The 21,812-nt window shown below is 47.1% G+C and overlaps 1 protein-coding gene across 1 annotated transcript in view; it reads right to left on the reverse strand.

Moving 5' to 3' along the window:
• Nucleotides 1-12,690, reverse strand: part of FLT1 (fms related receptor tyrosine kinase 1) — a 114,530-nt gene extending 101,840 nt beyond the window's left edge. The window contains exon 1 of the mRNA XM_067290798.1: nucleotides 12,573-12,690. Within this exon, the coding sequence (XP_067146899.1) occupies nucleotides 12,573-12,630 (58 nt within the window). The 5' untranslated portion in view covers nucleotides 12,631-12,690. The remainder of the gene's footprint in view (nucleotides 1-12,572) is intronic.
• Between the last annotated feature and the right edge of the window lie 9,122 nt (nucleotides 12,691-21,812).

A 21,812-nucleotide genomic window follows, 5' to 3' on the forward strand; every position in this document is an offset into this window, starting at 1 on the left:
GGTCATGGCTCAACAGGACGTGTTCACTTATCATTATGCCTGTCACTAAGTGACCGTCAGCAACCTACCCTCACACTGACCTACATTGGGGGGTGCAAACTTCTTTTCATGTGACAACAAGAGAACTAATTAATCCTGATAACTGAGGAATCTCCTCCCAGAGGGAAAGGGGTGATTTTTTTTGCATATTCTATTTGTTTTGGAAGGCTTATTAGATACATCTAAAAGTCAGTCAATAGGGTTACTTAATTAATGAGCAAACATCAGTTTAGACTGCAAAGGTTAGCCAGTCTGCCTAAAATGAGGGAGACACAATTCTTTTTTAACGAAGCAGAGGATAGAATCCTGAAATATTTAATATAGTAAATAACACTGTCATTTGCAAAGGAACAGAAGAATAAACTTTCTTCAATTATTTTCTACCTTTCCAAACAGGCAATGATTTTCTTGAGTGATGTAAACAGAATTTTGAATTATCTGTTAAGCTAAAAGACTGATTACAGGTAACTAACTAACTAACTAAATAAAATCAATTAACATGAATTAATTTTTCTGATATGATATGAGATTTACAGGGCATATTTGCACTCCTAGTTCTACAGACATCTGAGTAACCACATACATGTGATTAACTTTCCACTGATTTTAACTAAACCTAGATTTCATCAAAAATGATAGATCTGTTGAACTCATAATTTGGACCATATTCTGGATTACTATCTCCATTCTGTTCTTTATAGCTTCTATTTCTTTATATTTCCTTATGTCCACTTTACATCTCTGTTACCTTCGATTAAAGAAAGTCAATCCACAAGCTAACTCTGTGTCTTATTAAAAAAAAACACTAATGATGTTCACAAACTTCCTTGAAATTAACAGGTTTAGTGGCCTTTTATTTTTAACATCTTTTCCTTTTTCATAGTTTAAGGCTATCTTTCAACCACTCCAGTTATCCTGAACATGTTAACTAATCTTTTTCACCTGCACAATGAGAGGTTAAGGAGAACGATCAGTTTATCTTTGCAACTTCAGTGTATACAAAGAATCTGACCTTCTGGGTTTAAAGTGCCATCTGTGGGCAATAAAGTTATCCATCATGAAGTAATTGTTTTAGTCATTGTTGGATTTGCACATGTTTTAAGCCTTGTTAAACATAACTGACCGTTTGTGTTTTCTACCATCAAATATCATTTCCTCCCAATTTAAACACATTCAGCAAAAAAATATATTTTGTATAGGGCAATCCTGAACTGGGAGGAGAGTGCATGTGATTTCTTAATAGGGTCTTCACCTCTCTGTGCTCCCTAAAATGTGGGTCACTCATTTCAAATGTGCCCTAGGACTTTACTCTTGCTGATGAGCACTTCCGTACGAGTCCTCCCATTGAAGAGAATAGGAATACCCACATGAGTGCAACTAATAAGCAAATGCAGAACCTAGTCAAAATGCTTGGTAGTCATTCAGGGAGTCGACCTTCAGTGTGGCTTCAGTGAAAGCAATGAGCTAACTCCGATCTGTAGCACCTTAACACAAACATGGCCACCGACTAACCTAGTACACTGCATATGGCTTCACTCCATTTTGTTAGGAAATCTGGGATATCAGTAGCTCTTTTTTATATCAGAGTGCTTCCTGGCAATCTATTATATTACCATATTTTCTAAAGAAACTTCAAGTCCCTCTGTGGGTAAATGTAATTTATTTTTGGTTAAAAACAGTTACAGTCACTATCCACAATTCCCATTTCCTCGTTATGCTAAATTATTCTCTTTCCTAGAAAGGAACTTGAGGGGAGCTCTGAAGAATCATTAAAGCTTTGATTTACACCTTATCACAAGGAGAAATACTGACCAATGGGGCCGTCTTTAGTTTAATCAGTGCTGAGATTATCAGCCAGTATCAATACTTGCATCTATAAGAGAAGAAAGCCTTTAGGCAGTTGGTTCAAAATTTCTAAGTGGTGATTGGAAATTTTTGATTTTTCCTGGCCAAAGGGTGAAAGGTTGACCTGTTCCTGCCACAGGACTAGAGGATAAGGAGAGAAGGGATGACCCTGGATAATGAAGCTTTCTACTTCTCTGTGTGCTGGTGGGCTGGGAAGAGCTGCTAATGGGAGAAGTTCCTCTTCCCTTTCCAAGGCAGCAATAGCCTCCATCTCCTGTTTGTCACCTGGGTTTCTGGTAGTGAGATGAAGGTGAAGCAGGCAGTGTGGTCAGGTCCCTGCACCCAGCTGCCAGCTGCCACAAGCACTGTCTCCATTGCCTGTCCTTAGAAACAGTCCCCAAGAAAGACATGCAGTGCCAAACCATGAGCCGTCCTGACTTGATAAAGGGTTCCAAACCCTACTACCAGGTCTTTCAGGTGCCATATGGGCCCTCATACTAAAGGAAACCTCACGGTCCTTAGTACACTTAATTTCACAGCACTTCTATGAAGTAGATCCCAACATCTAAAGTTTGCAGAAAAGAAACTAAGACAACATATCTGTGAGGGAGCGAGGGGGCATGCCTATGTCCCAAGCTAACACCCAAAATCTTCCAGATGAACAAGCTCATGATCTAAAGCAACAAAATTAACTGCTATTTTGGTCTAAGCAGAACTTTGCAGGGCAATAAAGGGCTATAGGGCTTTGCAAGGGTTAACAGACATAGGTCCTTGTACTGTAAGGTAGCTTTGTCCTTATTTCCTGTTTGCTTTTGTGCAAAGATAGGCGCTGTGGGTGCTGATATGGAGCCGACAAACAGAAATATGCTCAGGGTAGAAGAAATGGTTCAAGCTGTCTCCTTCCTCAATGGAGTTATCACTTGTACAAGCCTCTGTTGTGACTGAAATGTGTTCTCGTTTGCTTGCAAGATCAAGAAAATTCTTAGAAAATATTAACTTACAAAATATGCATTATCACATAAAAATCATCATTCACAGGTTCATCCCTTTCAAGTCTAGAAGGGACATCCTGATTATCTAGTCTGCTGTTCTGCATAATGCATGTCATAAAGCTCATCCAATGATTTCTGTATCAAATGCTTAACACTGATTCATCTCAACTATAATTTAAGAATTTAAAGTCCCTTTAGGACATAACAGTCAGTCAAGAAAATGGATGAGTTAATGGATGAGAAAGCAGAGCTACTGTATGGTTCTGCATCCTAATAGAGTCTGAAAAGCATAAGCTTTATAACTGTAGATTAGAAGAATCCTGCACAGACTAAAGCGCCTTGACCCTGACTCTGTGCTCTGGAATTAAAAATCAGTCAGCGGGGCAAATGGCTAAGTTACTGCCCAAGGAAGGTCTGAACAGGCACAGGAAGACGTATATGTCTATTATTTGAGGAAATATGTCCTTCCCCTCTCGGCTCTGGACTTCAGAGCAAGTGATAAGGGTTTTATTTACTATGCATACTTTGTGCATATGAGTACACATACAGATACAAGATTAGATGCTGCAGAGGCAAAACATAACATCAGCTAGCTAAAAATAGAGGAATTCTGATAGTCCTTTATTAACACATCTGAGCAGCACACACTATCACACTGATGTGGCCAATACTTGTAAATATAAACAAGTATGTATTTCTCCAATATTTGCCACTCAACTGTCAAGTATTTTGCTGATATTTGCCCTAGCCAAGTAAGGCTGTGCTTACAGAAGCTTGTGATAAAGCCATTTTGTTCAAGAGCACCAAGTTTTTCTTGTTGATGTCTAGAAATTTAACAAACTGAAATCACAGTTGATTATTTGAAATAAATCTGGCCCCAGTTACTACCAATTGAAAGTATCACCATATCCTGTCACAGCCTAGCAGCTGAGAAAACCACAAAGACACCAAGGCCATGTAGTTCTGCATTCTGTGCCCAGGTGATATCTGCTTGAAGGACTTTGCTTCACCTGCTCATCCAAACTTTGTAGTCTGTCTGTCCGAAAGTCACCAAGTGATTTTTGTGCATGGGAATAGGCACTTTACATAATTTTGATTAAAAATAAATTTCAAAATTAAACCTTCATGATGCCTGAGAGAAAAAAAATCGGAGTTTCTTTTTTATCCATCTAGTTTTAAGAATGCCACAGTTCACGGTGGCAAAGGTGCTCATTTCATTAGTTATATAAGAAGGAAGGAATTATAGAAAAGAAGTAAAATCAGCCACAGACACAACTTCCCCCCCCCCCCAACTGAGTATATGGAATTGAAAATGGGAATCCAGATTCTAGTCTAACTTCTCCATCATGAACCCTCACCTGACCATCACTTTGATAAACCAGAACAAGGGGAAAAAATCCACACATATACAATGCATATTGAGAAAAGCAAGAGAAATATCACAGTTGTGTCAACCTTAGTCTGGTCTTCACTCTTAACAGAGAGAATGGGCAGCTTAAAAAACAGGTCTTTCTGCTGAGACTGTTCTCAAGGATTAACAACAGTAGAGCCAGGCTGCAGGGGTACTTTCAAAGGCTGCATTCAGCATAGACAGGTGTTGCTCACTCATCCCATCCAGTGCGATGTGCCCATCCTGATCCCTCCAGAGAGCCCCTGTGTGAGGGCCTTGGGGATGGCAGACCCTGCCCTGTCCATTGCAACACAAGAAGCAGTCATCACTCCATTGTGTGCCCACAAAAAAGCGATGCTGTGTGACTGGCCACTGAAATTCTCCCAGGAGTACAGTGTTACCCCTCCATGCAAGAGTAAGCCTGCACTGCTTACCTTATCATAAGTAGCACTATCCATACTACATTCAATGAGAAATTAGATCTATTTTATCCCTTACTGACATGTATCATCACTTATTGCACCTCTGTTTGAATGCCACCATGACAGATGACCGGCATGTAAAAATTAGTTTGATATTTTTCTTTTGAGGAAAGTTTATTCCATTAGCTAGTGCAGTAGGAATGCACTAATATGGTATAAAGACAAAGCAAGTATATTAAAACTAGACACAAAAATCATTTAAAAATCCTATATAGACAAAAGAGCAAACTTTTCCTGAGCAAATTTGATTTCCTTACCAACTTGATACTCAAGATTTGTTATAGATTCCCTTGCAGGACAAATTAAGCAAAATAATGGTGTTGAACTGGAAGACTGTTTCATACAGATGTCTAAGCAGATAAACTGCCTAACTGTTAGTAACCTGCCAGCTGGAACTTGCCAGCTCACCCAGCAACACGGGTCTACCAAATCTGTTTGGGACTGTACCATTCATTAAGCTGTGCACACAGAAATAAATAGCAAATGAAAAAAAAGGGGGGGGGGAGAAAATCCAATGTAAAGTTGCAGGATTTCCACATTGCTCAAGGCTGCTAGCTATTGTTTCCAATGGTCCATCATTACAGCTGAACTGTCCTGTAACATTCCAAGAAAAAAGGACAAAGCTGGGAATCTACTTTTATCCACCTTCCTTTAACCTATGAAACAGAGCTATAAACAATGGCCCTGGGTTCAAAACAAGAGAAAATAACTAACACAACACAATTTAAAATAGAGAGCTGAGTAGAAATGAGTCTGTACAGAGGATGTCCTTGTCTCTTCTAAGCCCATCTTTTCCCACTATTTAAATTTCACTAAAAAAGAAAAGAAAACTAAGACAAGAAAGTGGAGGGTAAGCCCCCAGATGAGGCCTGTCACTAGCTGGGGACTGCTCTCTCCATTTCTTCCGGGCCCTGCATTCAGGAGCGCTCTGGAAGGGCAGCCTGGTGATGCAGGCTCCTGCCTTCTTCATTGCAACGTCTTCCCTTTTGCCACGAGCTTGCAGTGGGACTGGCCTTAAGCACTTGCCTGAAACAGGCCACTAACCCTTTTTGCTTTTGCCAGCTGTGTGAACCAGCGATGGTCTACGACATTAAACCAGCTGAGGTGAGGACAGCACTAACTGAGGCCTGTCTCAGCAGATCATATTGTGTTTGGCTTTAAGACATGCAAAAAATACAGTCTGATTAATGGCCCAAGAGACTAATCCCATTTTACATTTAAATGACAGCTGAAGTACAAAGTCTATGGTAGGTGCATATGCAGAAAGCTTTTGGTAAGTATGACTATGCTCAATTTACATTGGCAAACTATAATCATTAGTACTTATACTGATAAACAGATGAGGACTAATGTTAACTATAGCACTGCATGAAACAGAGAAAGGTAGATTTTTACCCCAAACTTTTACCAGCACAATAAAAGAAAAAAATTCTACATAGTATATAATACAGTGAGATTATATTGCATTATTTCATATCAATTTGACATAAACATCAAGAAAGCCTAAATTTTAGCAGGCACTAATTTTAGTTTCCTTGACCGTCAATCCCATAATTTCTTAATAACTAGTAGTAGGTTTTAGATTCTATCTCTTCTCTGGAGAATTTTATCAGATAACTGCTTCCTGTAGGGTTTCTGGAACCTCCCCTGGAGATCAAATGTTGGATGCCGCTGGGGACAAGACACTGAGCTAAATAGAGCCCTTGTCTGATCCAGGATGGCAGCTCCCATGTTTCTCTTACCATTAGCCCAGAGTGATCCTGAGAAGAGGTCTTCCACGGAGAAATGACAATGGGAACAAAAGGAATGAATTCCTACATTCCATGGAAGAAAATCCCACAGGAAGGACGCTTAAGTGAACTATGTGAAATTGTGAAATTCCTGTCATAAAGCGCCCTTACACTCATCCTTCCCTGCTCCCCCACGCACTAAGCAGGTGGGCTTGTTCCCAGAGCACAGGCTTCCCAAGGGAACCTCGAAGAGCGGAGACATCTGCTCACGGGTCCTGGGCCTCTGCAAGGGCCACAATGCCCTGTCCGCTCCACCCCCGCTTCCGGGGATGTCGTAGAAAGCATGTCAGCACATTAGCGCAGCATCTTCAACTCACTAAAATCCTAGAAACAGCTTCCTTCTAACCACTTCCCCATCCATCCTTGCTCTAACAGGCAAGAACAACTCATTTCAAATGGAATTAACGGTTGCAAACATGTCAATGTGGTACAGGAGCTCCAAAAGAGGGAAAATGACTTAAAAGGCATCATATTTAGGAATACTTAGTGCCATGTATCAATGAATGCTTAAAGAGCAGCCCCATGTCTAGAAAGATACTGGAATCATGCAAATGCAAATCAGTGTCATTATCATCATGCTAGATTGTGCCTCTGTCTAAATATGTTACAAGAGGTACTTGCCAGGGTGACATGACATTGTCGATATGGACAGATTGATTTTGGTAACAAAAAATGGATGGAATTTGATGGAAAAAACAGCAGAGAGAGTAAAATCATGTCAGCATGAATGTGGATCTTTTGCTTCTCCATTAACACAAAACACAAATATATCTGAGAAAGAAGATGAACAAATTAGATAACTGTTTCACAAGAATCTATAATGGTCTTGAATAATATAGATGTGTCATTAGCAAAATAATCCTCTTCATCATTAGAGTGACATATTTCCACTCACCATGCCACAAAAAAGAACATCTCCCAGATGCATGGTTCAGTACAGAAGAAAAGAACAAACCAGTCATCCTCCCAGTTCAAGTCTCTCTATACATCTCAAGACTTAAGTTTCAGATAAAAATACCTCTGAAACATATAGTTTCAAGCCTTTTTTTATACCTCTTGTATTTCTCAAACAGTTATAGTTTTGCTTTGTTGCAGCATGAATGCATTTTGCCAGTCACAATGGGAACGATGTTGTGCCACACTTGGCTTTGGGCACTAATGCCAACATTTTCACCTTTCAGACTGTTTCGTTCAGGATATCTAACTTTTCCATTTAACCACACATTTATACAGTGCTAACCTCCAACCTCAGGGGAATGAAATTGAACTTCTGCATCTTGGTAAGGAAAAACTGTGTGGGCACCTTCATGACAATCACTAAACCAGTTTTAAGGTGAACAGTTCCCACATGGTGGATTACGAAATCAGGCCATTCCTACTGGGAATGCTGAGGAAGGTCATCTCTTAGCTGAAGGAATATGTGTAGTAAGGATACATCGCAAGGTCGAACAGAAAGGAATCTGGTGCTGTCCATAGGTAAAATTCATGCTCCAATTTCCCCACATTCTTACAAATACTGATAAGGAGATAAAACAGACTGTTGTGGAGGAAAGGTGAGATATAAAGATAAGGCAAGTCTGTGAAGGGAGCAGCTTGCTGCGTAGAGGTCTCACACTGGGAGGAAACCTATGAAACCCATTCTCATTCCCTATGAAATTGTCTGCAGTAACTCCTGAACTACTGATTCTTTCTGTGAATCTATTCCAGCACCTGTTGATCAATGGGAGCTCAGCAGACGCCCTCCCAGACTAAGCCACACGGCAGTGATGAATCAAATTTCACCATTTGCCTTCAGCAGCAGGGATGACTGTGGTTGTTGGCCATCCTACACCTCATGGCAGAGCTGCCCTGCACTCACGCAGAGTCTCTCTTTCCATTCCCTCTGCAGCTGCAACAGGAAGTCTCAACCCCTAACTTGAGCAGATTTGAAGGAACAACTTTGCTGATAAAGCCCCACCACAGATTTCTGTGCCCACTGGACACAGATTTCTGAAATGCTGAACCTTAACCCTCATCTACTGAGTGTCTTCCTTTCCCAATCTCAGTTGGACATGAAAAGTAGCAACTTGATAAACATTGTGCTTGAAGTTTCCAAACCACATTAAAGTGTGAGGACTCAGCAACTGTCCTGAAAATCTGGACAATTTCCTTTTGTCCTATACACCCACACAGTGTGAAGGGCTACTGGTTTAAGTCTTTGAAGCATCTGACAAAAAATAGGCTCAGCTTGTTTGTTAATGTTTTATTATTGTTCACATTAAAAAAAAAAAAATCCCAGAATCTCCCCAGTGAGAAGGTTTTAAGGTTTTAAATGTATTGGGTGCTTCTGGATATGAAGATTTTTACCACAGTACAGGCCTAGTCCTGATTTCCTCCTATGTGAACTATAAATCTATAATATGCTAGTTCAGCCCAAAGGAATCACTCCACTTTACAGCCACATGTGTGAGAATGAATCCAGCTTTGTTGCGAGCATATGAGCAAGACACCTGTTTGGTAAAACACTGATAAGTGATATTCTTTAGTAACACCAGAAAGTTTGGTACTTAAATGCAATGTATACATGCTTTAAAAATCTGTGTTACACATCAGGGTCTAAGTCTTCAGCCTTATGTGAATGTAGTTTGGAATTTTTAAGGGACCTCAGCTCCCACAAAGATCCAGAAGACAGGGGAAACCCAGTTTTTCAGGACTCCATGAAGACTTCCAGCCCTAATCTCAAGTTGGACCACTGTAACTGTGCTGCTGTTTTAGCTGAGTATGCAAATCAAATAGAAACCTTATATACAAAGTTCAATCTGAATAGCACTTTTAGGGAAGTCAAGTTAGTTATTGTAAGAAATTAACATCAATGCTATTTAGATTTGACCTAGAATTTCTTCCTTCATTTTTTCTCAGCTGACCAGGATTTTGAAAAATCCATCATTCACTCAGGATTTTGATGTATCTGGTTCCCACTAGGATAACTCAGTTTTATATAGCACTGTCCACAGATAAGATTGTATTAGATTTGATTTATCTGCTCACTGCTAATTGTGAGGTGTCACTCGTGTGTTGATGGTTGAAAACAAAGCTGATTTATCTGTCTCATGTTTCTGGAAATATGGTCACATTGTCCCTGCTCCAGGCTGCAGAATCTGGTCTTTTCAGGGTTTAATCCCAGTCCTTCTCATTCCCAAATGCCATTGATTAAAATGATTGTCATGGAAAGTCTAGGACTGGGCGATCAAACCCGAATATGGTACGAAAGTTTCATTTTGACTACTATGTATACAGCTTTTAGCATAAATGTATGCAATATAATTTGTGGAATAAATATATACAAACTATAAAGTAAATGTATTCAAATACCATGCAGAACAGATACAAAAATATTGTTCTTTCTCACATCATAGTGGAGAAGCCAAAATATGCATGTGCATAGAAATACCAGAGAGCTGAGGTTCCCAGCACTCACATGTCAAAGAAATAGAATTTCCTTAATCTCTTTTTGAAACGGGAAGTCTCATGGCTTGCAGTTTGCATGTTGCTTTGGGGAGATTTAAATTTAGACATATACAGGCTAAAAAACTTCCTTCTGTCCCTTCCCTATGAAATTGTCTGCAGTAACTCCTGAACTACTGATTCTTTCTGTGAATCTACTCCAGCACCTGTTGATCAATGGGAGCTCAGCAGACGCCCTCCCAGACTAAGCCACAGCAGTGGACCACACGGCAGTGATGAATCAAATTGCACCAAGAACATTTGAAAGGGGAAGCACTGACCAGCCTGAGTAAGAGTTTTAGACAAACAGGCAGTGTAGGAGGGTGAAATGGAAAGAAAAGTATAGCAAGTGTCTATGCATGGTACAAAACATCCCACCACTTCACCAATAACTTTAAAACGTTAGGTGCAAATGCAAGTACGGAAAGTTTTACTACTGACTCAGAAGAAGCATGACCAACCTATCTGGAATGCCCAGACATAGCTGTGCAAGGGATGATTTCCTTTTCAACAAAACAAACTGTAACAAGATGAAAGATTTCAAGAAAGTCCTAATTTTGATTTGGGGCTCAACTTATCATACTTTGGTGGGAGGGGAAGAATTGCCAGTAAAGCAGTTGTAAAAGTACTCAGCCAAACTACAATGAAGCACTCTTCCAGTGCCCACTGCACCTAAGCCAGGCCCAGCATGTATCTCATGGCAGACCAGTGCCCAGAGCACCAGGTTTTCCTCTAAGCAACCTGAGCTTTTCCCACTGGAGTTGTTCTAGGGTGTCCCTGGGTATGCTAGGAAGAGGAAAGTGAACCAGTTTCTCACAGCCCCTGGATCACAGAGTCCACCTTCTCTTTGGGCAGCGGTTTGCCATTATTTACACAATGGGAAACCTTTCCAACAGGAAGGAGGAAGCCAGTGCCCCAGAGTAGCTGGTCACTGCAGGAGCCCATATGGGAGCGGGACACCGAAGTTCAAGCCCATGCTCTGAAGGAAGCCTGGCAAGGATTTGAACCCGCATTTCCTGCGCCTAGGGTGGGTGTCCCGTGCCTGTGCCCATTTCATTCTGGGCATGAGAACCTCCTTGGCAGGGGTAAATCATGTGGGGAAAATAGCACTTTCCTGGGGAAAAAGTGTACACACACACACACACACACACACACACATAAATTGATGAATCAGCACTTCCCGAGCAGGAAAACGTCTCTCTCGGAGCGGCCCCCGCCCGCTCTCCGCCAGGCAGCCCCGGGACGCGGCCGCCACCGGCCGGTGGCACCGACAACTGCCGGCAGCGCCGCGCCGCGCCGCGCAGGGGCCGCTCCCGCGGGCACCGCGCCGCTCCGCAGGGGCACCCCGCGGCGGAGCACCCCGACCCTCGGCCACTAGTAAGCGGGAGCGCCGCAGGTCGGGCGGCCGCAGCGCTCACCGCAGAAACGCCGCGCTGCGCGGCCACCGGCCTCGGTGCCCGCCCGGGGGGAGCGCGGTTTTCCCGCTCCCCTCGCGGGATTTGCTCTCGCCCCCAGCTCGGCCTGGCTGCGCCGTGCTGCGCGCCTGCCCGCGGAGGCTGCCCCCGGCCCGGCAGCGCGCACGGCTGCGCCCCGTGCGGGACCGGGGAGTCCGCGCGCGGAAGGGCTGCGGGGGGGCAGATCCGCCACTCGTGGAGCTCCACAGGTCGGCAGCCCCCCGGGGCGAAACGCCCACGCAGGACCGGCCCCGTGCCCGTGCCAGCCCCATGCCCCTCTGCTCCCCGGCGAGCAGCAATGCCATGCAGGGACACGCTCCGGACCGCAGCGCACCGGCCCGGCAGAGCAAGCTCCTCTCCCAAAGTAAAATAAAACTCGATTAGGAGAAACAAATCTGTGCGCTCCTCTATCCCGGCACCGCGCAGCCTTGCGCGAGGCAAGCGCGGGCGAGCAGCGCCATCCCGCTCTCCCAGCGGGTCGCGCTAGGTAGCTCCAGCGCGGCCACCCTTAACCCGCAGACAGCGCCGACCGATGCTCCGCGGATGTGCGTTCCTGCCCGGGGGCAGGCACGAGGATCTGTATTTTTGCGAAGGAAATGGGTAACCTTCCTTTTCTGCTTACTGGGTAGAACTGGGAGAGGCTGAGACTTCGAAACAAAGCGAGGAAGAAAAAAGCCTGACCCGGAGCCTAGACCTGTTTTCTTTCCGTGATGCTGTCGCACCGGTTTGGACAACGCCTGGGGTGGGTCGGGCCCCCCGTGGCCGCTCGGCTCCCCGCCGGCGGCGGCACCGCTGCCTGCCCGGCAGAGGCGCGGCGGCTCCGCACCCGCGGGCGCCCCCGGCGCGCCGCTCTGCGGCCGCCTCCCGGTGCCCAGGGCACGCAGCCGGGAGCCGCCGGGTGCGGAGGGGAGGCAGGTGCCCGCCGGCTCCCGCCGACGAGCGGCGCGCAGCGGGGCCGGGAAGGGCGCGGGGCCCCGCCGAGGAGGGGCCCGGTGGCACCGCGTCGCGGAGAGCCCGCACGGGGGGGCAGGATGGGCATGGGGCGGCGGGGCTGGGGTGCCGGGGGCGGCAGCCCGGCGGCGGGGCAGGGGCCTTACCTGCGAGCAGCAGGGCGGCTCCCAGCAGCACGGTCCCTGAGAGCAGCTGGCAGGGCATGGTCCCGCCTGCGGGGAGCGCAGGGCTCTTCTCCTGCCGACGGCGGCGAGGCAGAGGCAGAGGCAGAGGCAGCGGCGCCGGCTGGGCTCCGACGGGCTCTCCTCCGTGCCGGGCTCCTCCCGCGGCGGCGGAGATAACGGTGCAGCGCGGCGCGGGACCCGCATCCAGCAGCCCCCGAGCCCTCCCCGCCCGCCCCTGCCCGCGGAAAAGGGAGTGTCCGCAGCCGGCGGCCCTGCCTGCTTCACCTCCCGCCGACATCAATTACCAGCCAGCCGCGGCCCCGCTGATTTATGACTTCTCCACCCCTCACCGCTCACCCCCCCGGCCCACATCCTCCGCCCTCCCCGGGACGCGTCACGGGACCCCCGCCCGCCCCACGGCAGGCACGGGGCGCTCCCGCAGCGCCCCCGGCCCCGCGCCGCACCCGCGGCCCCCGCGCTGCTCTGCGCCGCGCCGCGCTGCCCGGCGCCGCGCCGCCTCCCACGCAGCGCCCGGCTCGGGTCGGCCGTGCCCTCCCGCCGGCGCCGGGACTTCCCAGCGCTACCCGCACCGGCACGGGGCCCCGCGCTCACCGCCCCCGCCCGCGCCCGCGGGGCCCACGGGCTCCTCTCGGCGAGGCGCGCGCCGCGCTTGGGCGTCCGGACCAAACGTGCTCACCGCAGAAACGTTGGGGACGTCCCGTCCCGCAGAGCCGGTGCCCCGCTCCGCAAAGAGGCAGGGCTGGTTCCCGTGGTGCGGCACTTGGGCTCAGGGCCAGGTGAGGCCGGGGCTCCAACCTTCTCCCTTGCCGTCGGACAGGGCGCTCAGGGTGCCTGGCAGCACCCCTTGGACTCACCACACCCCGGGAGCAGGCCCCACCAGGTGCCCGGGTCTGCTTTCCCTGCCCTCCCTGCAGAGGATCAGCACGGGGTACCCAGAGAGCAGTGCCGAGCTCTCAGGGCAGTGAAGGGGCAGCACTGGCTAAGGATGTTCCAGGACTGTGTCTTACCAGTGCTGCAGGTGGCCTTCACTGACCCTGTGACTTCCAGGACCAAGCTGGAAACGTATTTCTCCTCCCTGTGAACTTACCTCATGATTTCCGTGATTGTTTAATTTTGAGAAAGACCAGAGGGACCCCATGACAACAGAACCTATGCCACTTTGCCCCTGTGTAGCCAGAGATGGGCTATTGGGTGAGGCAGGTCTTTGGTCTGACCCAGTATGGCCCTTCCTATGTTTTTATGTTATGAAATAAATCTCAAGGGTCTCTGCATGAGGCAGGTAAATGTGATCATCCTCATTTTACAAAGGAGGAAATAGAGGCGCACAGAGAGGTTAGGCAGCCAGTCCAAGGTCATAGGAAGCGGGTGACAGGAGCCAGAAATAGAACTCAGATCTCCTGTGTCCCACCAGACCATCCTGTGCAAGAAAAAAGATGAGAAGTTGGTGCTGTTTTTAGCTTGAGGACTGTTTAACTTTCAAGTTTAAAGTTGGTGAGAATATTTCCTGCAGGCTTCTGTCAGACTCCTATTCATAAGTGACACCCTAAGCTAAGAATTTAAGTTTATATTTTCCAATCTTCCTGCCCCCAGCTGAGACCTTGAAAATAAAATAGTTATGGATACCTTCCCCCTCATCTGCTCACGCCATGAGGGGAAGAACCCCAAAATTTCTTTCCTGAAGAGGATGACTCATAAGAAATCACCTCCTCCAGTGGAGAGGACAGCAGCTGGGAAAACAGCCAGTGAGGACAGACCAACCAGAACTAGGACCGTGGGCATCCTGACAGCTTAGACCCCCTAGGAGCAAGGGCTCCCTGTGGAAAGAGCTAAGGAAACTGTATGTCCCTGCCTTTGACCTACCCAGTTCTGAGTATGTGCTGAGTCTGTGATGATGCAGGTCCCATCATGAGCTTTGCAGCCATGCCGCAGCAGCTCCCGCCCTGTTCACACCTCTTACACCGCAGCTGCATTTGGTCATGGCCCTCCAAAGACCACAGCGCTTTGGCAAGACTTACCACCTTCCTTCTCCAATGAATGTCGTCAGCTCCTGATCCACCCAAGGAACTAAGGAATGGGCAGGTCAAACCTGAAGATCTGTTCATAACCCCTCAATCCTGTTCATACACTAAAACCTGTGGAGCCTGCATGAAGATTAAAAAGACCCCCATAGGGAGATACAGGCAAGAATGAGGCAGCGGATATTCTCAGAAAGCAGAATGAAAATCAGTAGGAAGCAAGGGCCTGAAGTCAGATTAAAGGCATCTCTAAACATATAGGCTGAAGCATCTGGACAGATGGACAGTATATGGGTGAAGGAGAAGGCAGCATGGAACTTATTTGAAAGATCTTATTTGTATCTATTATGACATAACTTGCAACACTTGGTAGGATGGGAGCTTATTTTGAACAGTGACTTAGGTGCTGTGGCCAGACAACACAGTTGGCTGATGAGCCAACCATAGACTCATTCCAGACAAATGTATGTCTTGCAGGCAATATGATCTCTTGACACCAGAATCTTAGGCCCAGGTCTGGCACTAAGTAACAGGTAGCATATGTGCAGACAGTTTTTATCCTTGGAAGTTTCAGGAGCTGTTGTTACGTTTCCTTTGGCTGTGAAATGTGGGAAATCTCCTCTCTAACATTTGTTAAAAAAAGTATTACCAAATGCTAGAAAGGAAACCTGCCAAATTTAACAGCTGAGAGTAAGCCCTCTTTGAAACGTAGCAGACGAACATCTCTCCTGCAGGACTGGTTGTCTGCTCAATCTCTAGCACTACAGAAGCTGCAAAAGATGGAGAAGAAACAGTCCTTACAGCAGACATCAGTTTTAAGTGTTCACTTGTAGCCCAGCAGTACCTTGTATTGTTCGTGAATGTTACCCTGCTTTAGAGTAAGATGACTTTTGCCAAACCTCTTGGTTGAACAACCCATACATATAGCCCTAAGATAAATAAGTTATCAGACAGCAAAAACACTAACCAATATGCATCCTTTACCCCACCCTGGCCTGCAAGACTCATTGGAACAACATAGAAAGTGAGCAATAGGAAATTTGAATGAAAAGACAAGTAATTAGGGCATTCATCTGGGAAGGGGTCAAGCCCATTTCCTGGGTCTGCCTTGTACAAGAGACTAACATGCTATAAAGAAACACAGATAGCACCCTGAGAACATAGGACTTTTCACAGCTGATCATCTAATCAGGGCATTCCCTCTTGTCTGCTCTCTGCCAGTCTTTATGACTCTTGCATGTCTCGCTTCAAGAGTGGGGTGGGGTGGAGACACCTCTCAACCCGGATATGACTTAGTCAAGTCACTAGGACACATCCTGAGGTTGTGGATTCTACTCCACGTTGGAAGCAGGACACTTGGCACATCCTGAGTTAAGGATTTAGCCAAGTCTCCTGGGAGGAATAGCTTGGACAGTTCCCGTGGACGTGGCAAAAATAAAGAGCCTGGAAAATCCCACTCACATCAGCAGCTGATACCCTCCCAGCCTGACCTGACTCTTTCCAGTCATGGGAGCAATTTTTTATTTGCACCAATGCTCAAAATAGCTCCTTGAGACACTGGTTCCAATGTTCAGAGTACTACACAAAACATTACCACCAGCACCTGCACCAGCAGGTGCCTGTCCTCAGAAAAAGACTATGTGGATTGGAGTGAAAACTGAGGGACCTAATGATTTCTGTTGATCCCCTGTGCTCACAGCATGGAAGTACACACCTCACAGGAGCAGGCTAGGCTGATTGCCTCCTAGATGTTCCCAAGTTCCCGCTGTTGGAAGAGAGGGGAAGATATCAAAGCAAAGCAGATTGGATCTCCCTCTGCAGGTCTTCTGCAGAATCTGCATCTTCCAACTGACTTCTTTACAGAGGACTGGGTGCTCCTAGGACCTAAAATTTAAGCAAAGGAGTATTTCAGTTAATCATCCCAAAAAATTACATTGTTTTCAGTGACAGAGCTGGCAGGCAAGGATCCAGGGCTCCCTGTCCACCCTTCCTCCCCACACTACAGTCCACTGGCACAACTGTTTCTGGGGCTCAGTGTAAAACAGTTTGGTGAAATAATCCAGGATTTCACTTGCCTAGTTTTTACAGAGGGTCATTTTTATCCTGGGTTATTTCATTAATATGGCTTAAAGCACAACCACACAAAAGGAGACACAGTGAACTGTGAGAGCTGGAAGAGTATTGGAGCTTCTCACACTCATCTAGCTCCTGGGGAAATTGCAACCTGGGGCAACATCCTAGATGTTTTCCCTCTAGATGGGTCTACCCAAGCCCTTCCTGTAACTCTCTTCCCCTATCCCTTTTCAATGAAGTGTTCTCAATCACCATTATGTTAACTTCCTCTGGTTCCATCACCTTAAGGCAGGGACAGAGTTTAAGAAACACATTATCAGGTCAATTTGATTTACCATCATCATTACAATTTTAGCTGCTTTTGTTATTTGGATTAATCATGGATAAACAGGAAGGATATACTACATTCAATGTTGCATTTAAAACGAAGCAAAGTTCATTAGTTTTCTCCAGTGCTGTGAGAAGAGAAAGCTGAAAGACCTCTTCTCCGTACTACTGTGTTTATTACAATGTTTAATGGGACAGCTACTTGTGCTTGCTCACCAGGCACATGCATATATAAGTACAGACAAAGACATCTGTCATGGTTGTTGCTTGAAGGCCAAGCTTTACCTTACATTATACAGCCACTCTGCTCTGTGCTTGGTCAGTGTGTGGGTAAGATAGCCAAAAGCTGCAACAAAGATTTAGTCCTTTTAGGACAATCTCACAGTACTCCTGGCCGTCATTCACAGAAGGATATGACTGTTCAGAGCACTGTCAGAACTAAGCTGACCTCAGGGGTAGGTAAAGCAGGCAGCTGTCTAACCACAGCAAGAAGGTAGAGGCAATGGGAGCATATAATTTGCTGATGCTCATTATTTCATATTACAATTAATCAACTGATGGCATGAACAACTAATCAGATTCTCCCTGTAGTTTATTGGGAGGTGAGGAAGCTAATGAGTCAGAGCTCCAGTAATCCTCCTGCCTACCTTAGTGCAGGCCCAGGACACCCTGGAAGGGCTTGGAGTGCTCCCCGTTTCCAGGAGTTTCGTTGGCTGAGCTAAGGAGTTTAGCTGGCTTAGTTGGAGGTCAGCTCCTCTGCTGACAATAGCTGTTGTGAAGAAAGCTAGAGGCAAGGTCCTGCCCCTCCTTTCCCTTGGGAGCTGCTTTTAAGTTCAAGCTGTACTGCTGGCTCCCACCTGTGCTACACCACAGTTGTGGAGCAGTTACGTCTGCGCCCAGGCTCCAGCTTTCGCGTGTCTGACTCTGACCTTGACCCTCCGTCTAGGCTTCCTTGGACCTGCCTCATCACTGTGGACTTGCTGGGTGAGCAGTGATCTCTCAGTCTCTGGACCTGATCCTGACCCAGACTTGCTGCTTCACATCCCAGCTCCTTGTTGGTGGGGTGACTGCTCCCACCTTCTTGTACTTGGCTCCCGGCTCACCTTCCCTTGGGGAGCAGCTGGCCCACACTGCTCTCTGACACATTCAACACGATTTTGGCTCTGCCCGTTTATCCACCTACCCTCCTTCCTGTCAGGTCCACACGGCAGAATGCCCATGATTTTGTCCTTGTTTAGTCCCTCTCCCTTTTAAGTCTATTACAATACACATTTTCTTTCAAAATATTACACAATTGATTTTCCAAGTCTATTCAGCAATATTTCACAAAACAGGAAAAAAACTGAAACGGTATTTTTTGTCCCTGAAAAACACAAGTACAATAGAAGACTGCTAGTAAGCATTTCCACTATAGGCACATGTACATGAGCTAAATCTCACTCACACACATACACACCTGCATCAATACGGGAATGGCCTACTTTCTGAATAGCTGGGTTAGTGTGGTGATGACATAGCTAGTTCAGCTGTATCTCCCAGACTTCTGAAATCCAACCCCCAATGACTTCTTCTTCCCTTTATCTGGGAGGATATATATACCGTTTCTGGAGCCATCACTACATGAATGTACCAGGATAAGTGCGCACAAAGAGGCAAGACCACACGAAAGGATCGACTGCATCTCTTTCCTATGGAATCAGGCCAAGGTCACTGCATTTCAGTAGGAAAGACAACCAGAAGGTCAGCAAAAGAACCACAAAACCAAACCAAAACATGTCAAAGGGAAAACTACCCAAAAAAATATTGGGCCATGAAAAGAAAACTAGCCTTACAATGAAAAGCTCTTTTCCTCGTACCACCCCAAACACTAGCCCTTAGAGGCTTAGTGTTTCCCTAATCATAATACAATCCAGGACTCCAAGCTGAGAGCCCATGCAGCTGCTGCTTGCAAAGAGGCTGTGACTCAGTGATGTGCATGAATGCCAATGCTCTGATTATTTTGGAACAAATCAGATACAAAATGTGAACAAAAGCAAACAGTTACCTGACCACAGAAATGGTGTTCACGGGAGCATCTTGGGAGCTGCACTGAGAAATGTGGGATACGTGCAACACTGTCAAGGTCCTGTAGCACTGTCATAATGCATATGGTTACACCACATGTACCCCAGATCGTAGGGCTGGTGTACTCCCTGCATCACGTAATGGTTCACTTATAATAATGCAAGCAGAGCAGTTTCAGGAGGGAAGAACAAGCTTGGAGCTCTGGGCCCTGTGAGATCAAGTTAGGCTAAGCCAGTAGCAATGTGAGCCATTCCCCAGACAGGTGGAAAGACAGAGGACCAGCTGCAATGTTTGCCCGGAACCACATCAGATCTAATGCCAGGTCCATCTGCAAGTAGCAAGGTTGTTGTTTTACAGCGGAAGGCTAAAGAGAGCTGTACTGCCCTGAGGGAAGTTAAAGAACTTCCTTTCTAAAGCACTAGGATTGTCTTTCCTTTCATTTTGCAGCCATGATTGAAATTTTGGGGACAGCAGTTTTAAGATAGTTATCGTTTCCACAACACATTTCCTTGAAAATCTGTAAGTAAAACTGACTGACAGGAAAAGTTAGAAGACTATTTCACTTCCAGTTCTACGAGATACTTGTGGTGACGTGTGAGGTATTACCTTAGTGATGCAATAGTGTTATTTCCATGCTGTGAAATCAATATCTTTGGTTTCTTCAATACAGGAAAACTGTAACTGGCAGGTCAGCATAATCTGGGGGGAAGAAGGACTAGCTGCTGACTCTGCCAGCCTCAGAGCTGCTCATCTGGTTCTTTTAAAGCCCATCTGGGAATGCTCTCTCGTCACCAGGTCCGACAGACAGGATCCAGCACAGGTCTAGGAGGACAAATGATGTGTGCAACATAAGTTAATCTCACAAGTACTGGGAGCTGCTGATACTGTTTATGTGTGTCCTTACCTCACAAAAATACCAGCATATCTCAGCTGAGGTTCAGGCAGCTGTTGGCAAAAGAGAAAAGTCAAAAAGAGTAGACCATAAGATTTTGGTGACAGATCTTCTCCTGAGATCCTCAGATTTGCAGTGTTTATCAGTCCCAGTAAGGGGCAGAAAGAAGAGAGAGGTGAAAGCTGGGACTTGATTGCAGGCACCCAATTCAAACACTTGTTTGCCTGAACATTACAAGGCAATGGAGAATATATCATTTAAAGAACAACTGCACTATGGAATGTGTATTATACTTTATACACACCCATGCCCGGTCTTTGTTGAAGTAAAACTTGCCCCACAGCAAGGTCTATGTCTATACAGGACTACCTATGTCTCCTTAAACTCAGTAATAGTAGGGATTTTATCCCTGTGAGCATCTCATGGGGAGAGCTGGATTAGAAAGGTGTTTTAATGTTTTATTAACAAATGTGCTGCCTTTCTGGAGCAGGCATTGTTCAAATGCTAAGATAATTGGAAGAAACTGTTTAAAATTATTTTATGAAGTCAAACTTTGCAGGTAGCATGGGCTATCAAAAAGCAGAGGTTAAATTAAAAAGTTAAAGTCTCTCAAACAAAAAGTTAAAATGGCCCAACAAGAAACAGGCTTTTTTATATTTCTTCTTCTGCTGCTGAGGGAGATAACCAGGCTGCATTCTTATTCAAAGTAGCAGGGGATGCTGTGACTCGCTGTGCTGCCTGGAGCCCAAGGCAGGCTGAGGGAGAGAGGGGACAAGCCCAGAGCAAGAGCAGAGCAGCATAGGAGAAGAGATGCTCCGCTGGCAGCAAGCGAAACCTGTGCCGTTCCCTGAAGGCACCCTCAGCCCACGGGGTCAGCAAAGGTTGCGCCCCAAGAGATCTCTGCTTTCAGCCCAAAGGCTGCAGTTCTGGTTTCAGCGGGGCGGGGTGACGGCCCCGGGGCCGGCAGGCAGGAGCAGCGTGGGAGACCCGCGGGTGGCCGCGCCCGGCGGCCGCGGAGCCGCCCCTGCGCGGCGGCGGAGCGTTCCTGCCCGCGGACCGCGGAGCCGCGCTCGGGTACTTCCCCTGCCCCGGGAGGATGCGGGGAGGACGCTGCTGTCGCTTCCCTTCCCGAGAGCCAGCGAGCCGAATTTCCCGGGGTGTGTACGATCAGCAATAAAAAGAGAAACGCACGATCCAAGTTAATTTTCCACCCCCGAAAGGAAATGCTGCTTCCTGTATTATGCAAGGCTGGTGCCAACAACACTGACACAGGAGTCTATTGTCCTTTTCACAAAGCCGTGGTGGGGAAGGACGCTTGAGAAAAAAGTCCTTTTGCAACAGCAAGAAGCTTTTGATCTTTTTTTTTTTTTGGGGGGGGGGGCGGGGAGGGTGTGTGCTGGGGCTGGGAGGGACGCACCGGGCCGCAGAGGGGAGCGCAGCGCCGACAGCACCGGCCGGTCCCCGGGTGCCCCTCGCCGTGCCCCTCTGCCGGCTCCCGCCCCGCTCCGGCGGCCAGGATGCGCCAAAGTGCCTGCAAATGTCTTTCCTCTTCCATAAAAAGCGATCACACGGCTTCAGCCCGGCTTCCGATGTGTGCAAGCCGGAACAAAGACACCAGGATTAAGAGCCTCTTCCTGCCTTACCCCCCCCCCCCCCGGTGTAATGCAGATGACTTACAAAGGCTTGGTCACTGGGAGGCAGCTCGTGTCCCCCACGTCGGGGCCGGGCGCAGGCAGCAGGGCTGCCGACCCCCGCCGCCCCCGGGGCAGAGCCACGCTCCGCGCCCGCGCCGCGGCCCCAACGCGGCGGCCCCTTGTTCCCCGCGGCCGC

Source organism: Apteryx mantelli, chromosome 1 (assembly GCF_036417845.1).
Source record: "Apteryx mantelli isolate bAptMan1 chromosome 1, bAptMan1.hap1, whole genome shotgun sequence".
Taxonomy (NCBI): domain Eukaryota; kingdom Metazoa; phylum Chordata; class Aves; order Apterygiformes; family Apterygidae; genus Apteryx; species Apteryx mantelli.